This window comes from Macadamia integrifolia, chromosome 11 (genome assembly GCF_013358625.1).
Source record: "Macadamia integrifolia cultivar HAES 741 chromosome 11, SCU_Mint_v3, whole genome shotgun sequence".
Classification (NCBI taxonomy): domain Eukaryota; kingdom Viridiplantae; phylum Streptophyta; class Magnoliopsida; order Proteales; family Proteaceae; genus Macadamia; species Macadamia integrifolia.
Genome location: NC_056567.1, coordinates 1,948,511 through 1,957,012, shown reverse-complemented (window position 1 = coordinate 1,957,012; position 8,502 = coordinate 1,948,511). Strand labels below are relative to the sequence as shown.

The 8,502-nt window shown below is 39.1% G+C and overlaps 1 protein-coding gene across 1 annotated transcript; it reads right to left on the bottom strand.

Annotated features, from left to right (window-relative positions):
• Positions 1–1,986: 1,986 nt before the first annotated feature.
• LOC122094224 (VQ motif-containing protein 22-like) lies at positions 1,987–2,974 on the bottom strand. The gene has a single exon (XM_042664955.1). The coding sequence runs from the start codon at positions 2,892–2,894 to the stop codon at positions 2,262–2,264; it is 633 nt and encodes a 210-aa protein (XP_042520889.1). The 5' UTR covers positions 2,895–2,974; the 3' UTR covers positions 1,987–2,261.
• Between the last annotated feature and the right edge of the window lie 5,528 nt (positions 2,975–8,502).

Here is an 8,502-nt window from a genome sequence, read left to right as displayed (position 1 = left end):
GGGGGAAGAAGGAAAACACACGTGACAAGAGTCAATCCTTAGAACTTCCACACTCTTGACGTACAAGCAGAGGTAGCAATCAATACGCTATGCACTATATCCAAATCTCAATTCCAAATTTAACAATTGCAAGGAGAGTACAGCCTATGTGCCCCTGAACTCTCTTCTTACTGGTCTTATGTACTTTTTGTTTGGACTGAGTCTATAGCCCCAAAGTCTCTAACCTTATAAGCTAACCCCACCTAAGTTCATCAATTCTTACATCAACTCAATAATTATGTACAAGTTTGTCTTTTCCTCAGTGTAAATGCAGGAGCTTGTTTAGGTATGGGAAAGAAGAGGAAAAGTAGACAATTCCAAGTATACAACTTTGGGGTGTACCCATCTGTGGATAGGGATGGTGGATTCATCCAAGATCTAGCCAATTTAATAGAAAATGACACCAAGAATATTTAATGGTGGGTAATTTTTTTTATTAATTATTTAGGCAAAAGGATCACCACGGCGTCGCGTGGGATTGAATCCCATGCCCATCCAATGGGGGCACATTAGCTGGGGCCAAACCATTTGTCAATAAGAGAATTGCATGTCAAGGAATGGAGAAAGTGTGAAATTGATTCTCATTCTGCAGTGTGGTCATTTTCTTATTTATCTAATATTAATAGAAAATTATTCATGTCTCTAAGCCTTATACACAGTCGGAAAATCTGATTTTTTTTTACTCAGCTTGCTCCTTTCATTTTTTTGATGAGTTGGACGAGTTAAATCTGATCAATACAAGTTTTATTCTTCTTTTTTTATTTTATTTTATTTTATTTTTTTATTGTGCTCTTTCTTGTTTAGAGAAGTATAACTCTATTTGTCACTTTAGAGTACATATGTTAGTCTATATAGCACTTTTCTTTGTATAAAAAAAAGTTCTTTGAGCACTAGTGGCATAGAGGGCAATCCAATGAGGAGAATCTGAATGCTTTGCACAAAGAGGGCAGAGAGGTAATTTTATGAGGAGAGTGATAGAGATGAAAAAAGGGTAGGAAAACCCTATTGCTTGATGGGAGATCACGTGAAGGCATACGGGCGGGCAATGCTTTCTTTTCACATATACAGCATGGAAAGGGAGCATACTTATTTTCTCCTTTTATTTTATAGTAGCTCTTATTTTATTTTCTCTTCCGCCCACTGCACCTAACTTTTTAAGCATCACACGAGTTTTTGTCTTAGACTGACCCGATCCTATGTAAATGATATCACAGTGAACCCAAAGAGTAATCGGGTCAAAGATCCGAATACCCTAGATATAAAGAAAAAAAAAAAAAATAGAAATGGACACTCTTACCATAAGTATGGGACAGATGCCAAGGCAAAACTAATACCTGCAAACCAATAGAGCCCTGGACTTTTCGGTACGCCTCAAAACTCACCACATGCCAACAAAACCACCCATTGCGTGGAGACATGTCTGGCTGCTGCCACCCCCTCTAGCCGCACAAAAGATTCTCTACTCACCCACCCAAAATCTGAAGTTCCTCTGCAACACGACTCTTCCAACATATCCCTATCTTTTCTCTGTACATACACACAAAAGAAAAGAGAGAGAGAGAGAGAGAGAGAGAGAGAGAGAGAGAGAGAGAGAGAGAGAGATTAATGCCCCATGAGAGGGACATGAATCATTCACGGGTACATCAACTTAAATAAGGTTGAACAGTGGGTCTAAATGCAGCTTACCAATCCTAAAAGAAAAATGATTTGTAAAGTTAAATAGGGAAAAGCTAATCTATAGCCAATCCAAATATGAAGGCGGCATACACCCTATTTGTGTTAAAATTCAACTTAGCAAAGATGAGTTGCAGACCTTCATGACTTTGTCAAGAAAGGGTACCTTCAAATTCATTCAAAAATGCATTGATGCCATACCCCACTCCGACCCCCACCCACACCAAACCCCTAATCAAATCTTCCCCTCCAAATCAGAAAAAGCAAGAAAAAGTAATTAAAATTGATCCACCATTAACTGTTGAGAAAATTACAATCCATGTTTAAGTTAATCACTGAAAATTAACAAAGTTCCTAAGAACATAAATCAAAATTAAACAAAACAAAACAAAACAATAAATTAAAAACATATTAATAGTATTAAATATAGTCTTCTAGAGGAAGTTTCTAAGAGGGGGAGAGATTATATTATTATTTACATAAGTATAGTCAAAAGCCAAAAAGCCCTCTGTTACAAGTCAATACCTAATTTTCTTCCTTTCCTCAACCTATGAAGCACGTGGGTGGAAAATACTTTCCATCAGAAACCCATCAGAGACAGGAAACTCCATGTTTGATCTTTGGTTGCCATTACTGAATCTCTGAAGAAACACATCACTGTTGTTGTTGTTGTTGTTCATGGAGATCATATACTGCTGCTGTTGTTGTTGTTGGAATTGCTGTTGTTGAAGATGGTACCCAGAAGGTGGTGGTGCTATGATTGAAGCTGTGTTCAGATTGTGTTGTTGAAGACCATTTCCCAAACCAAAATTGAAATTGGCTGGACCGGTTTGATGAGGACCAGTGGTGAAGGGTGCACTTGGAACTCCGGTGAATTGCTGAACCATGGCTCGGAAGTTGGTGGTGTCTGTGTTGAGTAGAGTTGTAGGAGCTTTCCGAGAAGCCCTTGATCTCCTCCGGCTTGGTTTTGCCACACGCCCTTCTGCGTTCAAGTGGGTAGCACCAGTACCCATCAGAGTTGAATTCCCGGTCACCGGAGTGCTAACTGAAGTGACCACGGTGGAATCGGATGCCCGACCGTACAACGCCGATGATGTTGGAGGTGGTGGCCTCTCTTCTCCGGTGACGTTTCGCCGGTAGAATTGGAACCAGTCAGTGTGACTAGCCATTGTGTCACTCATGGCTGGGAGAACTTAAATAACTCTCTCTCTCTCTCTCTTTGTGACTAGTGGGGGAATTGGAGGAGGAAGTAACTCTTATACTAGAGACGGTATTTATAAAGGCGACAAGGATGACTATGCGGTCAAAATTTTTTTTATCTTATTTTTTTTTTTTTTAAAGAAAGATATATTTTTTGGTCTTTCTTCTGCAGGGTATATTTTTAATTATGGACCTAGTCCAATAGGGGCAAAAATGGTATTACACGTCTTTTCTCTTCCATCAGACAACTGAAGCCACTCCATGTATGTGTTACACTAGCATCCTTTCTATTTATATCTCCTCTTCTTAGTTACCTTACTAGCTTACATTTTGGGAGGATTCAAACACGTACCTCATGCCGTCAAATCCTCTCAACTGTTGGATGCCTCGTTGGAAAGGATCTTTTTTCAATTTATTGCCCTCTTGTGCAAAATCATTCCACGCAAGGATTTAAAACTTATAATCAATAGTTGATTGGGCCCTACCTATTCTTATTCAGATCAATTCAAAATCGGTCATTGTCGATTTCAATTCAGATTGAATCCAGATCAATCTTAAATATAGATTTGAAAACGTAGCGATCATTCTCCAAAACCTTACAATCGACCACTCTGAAATAACTAGAATTTGCGATTGATTCAATTGATCCAATTTTAATTTTTAAAACAGTGGCTCCGCCACACTTTATTGGTGTGTTCCTTTATACTAGTTGTTATGAAAACCCTCACTATATTATGTGGGAGGAAATAGAAACTTGAAAGGCAACATGACCCCTATACCTATAACTACAAACAGTTGAAATGATAGTCTTGCACCTCATGCAAGGTGAAAATTCTATCCATGTTGATGCTTTAATGCACCATTCCATTACTCCTCACAATTTCAAGGAATCCTCTCCTTATTTAAGAAGAAAGTTTTCATTCAAAACATAACCCACCCTAGCACTTATTGTATTGTGTCTACCTCGCTCTCCTCTCCTCTCCTCTCCTCTCCTCTCCTCTCCTCTCCTCTCCTCTCTATGGTTAACTTCCCAACTTAAACCCCTAGGCCCAAATGCCCAACCCTCCCATTCTCCATTGAAGGAGAGTGGCGGCAAGGGTACCACCGAAGGCCAGTAGAGTAACAGTTGCCTTCTATGTGGTCAAAAGTTTGACTCACGTGGAGATCCTGGCCGTCTGTCTTGAGATGAACATGAAATTGCCACGTGGAAAATGGAATTTTTGGCATTTTCTGTGGTTCTCTACTCGTCTTCTGTAAGGCTCAGGGCCTATAACTTATGGGGCCACGTGGGTGGGCTGAATGGCCTTGCGGGTTCTTTCCTCGAAGCAACCCAAGTTTACCACCGTGACGTCATCATATCGTACTGCTTCGTCATCCGCCGACTTCGTGGTAGGTGACTTTGGAGCATTTCTAGGCGGGGTCTTCGGTCAAAATGGGAAGCACAAATCCGATCAGGCACTTCTCCACCCAACATATTAAATCGTGATCCTATATTCTCCATTTGTTACCATGATCAACGAAAATGAAATCTAGGCGTCTATTGACCGGATTGGACCGGTAGAGTCAGACATGCCATTTCATCATGGTTTGGTTCACGGTACCAGTGTTGGTATCCGTCACTGCCAATATCGATATGGATCGGTTGTATCGCTCTCAAACCGATTTAGTTGAAATAACAATTATATTGCCGATATCATACCGATACGTAAATCCCTCGATCCAACGGATCCAATACCAAGAAATGAAAATTTTGTGTAGACTTGACAACCAACACTGGCTTAGAATGGAACCGGGTTACGAATCTGAGAGACGCAGATGACGGTGGCTCCTGTCCGCTAGCACCGCTGACCTGGAATGGATGACCTTGACGGGCCTGACCCGGACAAAGTAGACCAGACTAATTAACTACACTGGTTTATATTTCTTGGTCAAAAATCGTAATAGCATCATTGGGTCAAGTGGTTTTATGCCCGACACACTGTTTGGTAAACAATTCACATTGTCGAGTTTTCTCCATTGAGGGTCTCTAAATAATAACCGGAACTGTTTCTTGTTGCGAACGAATGTGGTTCTTGTAAATATAAGAGGATTAAAGGAAGCACAAGAGAAAATATCCATAAAAATATTATTTCTATTCCACGAGGATGGGTCGGTCATTTTGTCTCCTATGTCTCCCACAAAAATTATATTCCTTTAAATATAATATGTCTTTGTACCGTAGCTTGCACTCTCTACGTATCCCTCCCTACCTTAAGTCTCATTCTCTTCTCCACGGTCCACCCCTATTGACGAACTATCTCCTACCTCCTCATTGGCTAACTCTCCACCCCCACCAGTTTAAAGAATACTCTTTCAAATTATGATAATCGAATTTAATATGTTATGGAGTTAATTACATAATCATGTCAAATGTTGATTACAAATATTTTCATTTTAGTATTGGCTTCTTTTTTCTATCTTTTTTTTTATTTTTATTTTTTTTATGATATGGGTTACTAAGAAAATACAAAAATAAATTAATTAATCAATTAAAAAAAATAGAGGCAATAGTAGGGGTATCATTTTCAGCAAAATCGATTCGAACCTGATGTGCCAATAAATGCCACAAGCCCGGAAGGCGATTCACCAGTCTCGACCAAGCCCTAGCCTCGATCTAGTCTCATCGAGCCCTTGCCTTAGCCACGGGATGATAAGCCACCACCTCGTCCCAGTCTCGCCGAGCCCTTGCCTCGGCCACAAGATGATGAGCCACCGCCTTGTTCGGGCCCTTGGCCAGTCTGAAGCCAATACTCGTCCAGGAGATTCCCCAAAGGAGGAAAGTCACATTGTGCCAACTAGAAAACCTAGTCGACCAGGACTCTAATAGGGTAGCCTAATGAGGTAGTGGACGCCGAGAAGAGAGGAAACTTCTCGCTCTTAGCCCTTTACAGATGCCACGAGAACACCATGATAAGTATCCTGATCATGCCTTCCAAACTCTTGAAGAAGCGGGGAATATTCAGAATATTCCCTCACCCCAACAAGAGTCCAGGAAAACGTGGAAACCGGGACACAAGGGAGGTAGGCCCTGTAAATATCAAAGGTAAGCCTCTAAAAAGGGAGACTGGATTTGCTAAACAAAAAACAGATACTTATTGTTGTATGATTATGACTTTACCATTAGAGGATTATCGCATCGGATAAACCCGATTCCCTCTGTTGGCTAATTCTCTCTGCAGGAGTTCGTTGACTTCTTTCATAATAGTGTGCTTGTCAGAAATTGTCGCACCAGAACTGAATGTTTATTGATTGGTTTTGTTTTGAACTTGTATGAAACTTGGTAGAAAATCAAACTAGACTAGAATTAGACTAATCCGATCAATCGACACCCCTACCACATCAGTAATTCAAGGGAGAAATAACACTTTCGGTCCTGGTGTTGCCAACGCCAAGACACAGCAAAAATGCATAAGCATCTTTAGACATAGGGTAGGGGGCAAACATGATCTTTTGTGTTTGCTTGTGTTTGGGCATAGGAAACACAAGATTGGCAATGTTCTTTCTCCTTTAATTTAAAATATTCTTTTAAGCCGATGTTTTCTGTCCGAAAACTCTCACTGCCCCCCGAGAGGAGTATGATGGTCATTTTACGTTCCCTTGTAATTGTGGTACAATTAGAGCTCTCGGATAGAAAACTTTGTCCCTTATCTTTAATCAAATTCAGAGATTTGATTTGTCGGAAGCCATGAAACATTCATGATAGCAACTTGTTTGCTACTTAATCACCTCTGGTATTATTGTAAATAGGTCCACAAGAAACAAATATGCTTACTTGTAATGGAAATCTAGTTACCAAAAAAAAAAAAAAAAATGGGAAACTTGTGTTTTGAATGGCTTCAAGTGATGTAACTATGGCTTATCTTAATCAAATGAGAGACTGAGATAGTTGTTCCTTGCGTGGAGAGCGTGAATTCTTGTATTCCTAAGCATGATTTATTAATTAATTTTGATTTCCATTATTTTAAACATTAGATTACAATGACCTATGCCTATGTGTATTAGATTAGCTCAAATCTTTCCTTAGATTTTGCCTTTTGTATATTTTAATAATTAATTTTTATTCATCCCACCTCACGACAAAAAAGAGGTTACAATAGGCATGAGGTAGTTTTGGAAAAGAAGACTCCCGTAACCTAGACCTATACGAAGAGATCGCCACAGCGAGTCTTTCACATTTTCTATCCTATTCGTATAAACAAAATCACAAAACTCAGCATTGCTTAATTGGGGATGAACTTCTAGTTCAGTGGTAGATAATTGCACTCTAACATAAGTATAGGAAAGGTTAAAAGTTCAATCCCACTAGATCATCAAGTTGTATATGTGAACATCTAACACTTATCTGACTTTCTATCATTACAAGGGTGAAAAGGAGTATATTTAAAAGTAAAAAAGGACAGGTATTGAATGCTCTAATATCCTTAAAGATAACTAAGATCTCTATTGGCAGTTGTTTATTATCACTGAGCGAGAATGCTTTAAGTCTTGGCAATCCGACTTATTTAGGTAAAAATTAAGCCTTATGAGGCCATGATATGGACACTTATCTATTTTTGATTGGTCAGTTAACAGTTCAAAATTGGGTTTAAGATAATCAGACTAATTGATTAATTGGGTTATAAACAGTCCTTAAATAAATGGTCGAAGACAGTATTAGATTGATACCAATTGGATTACCATTGAGCCAAACCACTACCTTGCATTAGGAACTGTTGGTGTACGATGTTTTGTATTCCGTCACAGTTTAATCTAGGGAGTACTGGTATAGAGCCTCGACAGGTAAGACGGCGGTCCCGCTAGCCAGTTAGCGGACTGTGGGTATTGCAAGGAGAGCAGGAGGCCCTCTGCATAATGGGGGTGTAGCCTCCACTCGAATTTTTATTTGAGGATAGTTGTGTACTTTTCGGATTAGGGTTTTTTCACTATATATTTGTAGTGAGATTTTTTCCCTCTGCAATGCAAGCAATACTGAGAGGTGTGAGTGACGAGCGTTGTAACCCTATTCTCCATTGATAGTAAAGCAGAATCTCATATCACCAGGGATGTAGGCAATCTTGTCAAATCTTGTAAATCTGTGTACATTGCTTGTTCTTATTTTTCCATTATCTTCTGCATCGTTTTAGGATTGCATTTCTATAGGAACATCCAACTGTTAACCGATCAAGTTAATCTTGAGTTTTAACCTATTGATTTAGGTCAAGCCTACCAATATGGGCTAACTTTTGACACTCCTTAACTCTATCTGTTGTCCTACAAAGAAGTTGATTTTCTCTGTTTAAAATAATACAAAGAAAAGGCTACCACTAGTAAAAAAATTGCAATTAGTACAAATTGTACTTCTATTGGGGAAAAAAAAGCTTTACATTGCACTATATTATTGACTTATTGCATTTTAATAATTATCTAATGGAAATTTTTTATAGAGAAAAATGATTGTGTTCCCCTAGCTAACAACCCACTGCATATCTAAGGTACTTCCTGTTTGATGAATACTCAGCCCATGTACTATCATAAATGCTCTCTTTCTTTTTTCTTTTTTTTTTATAATAT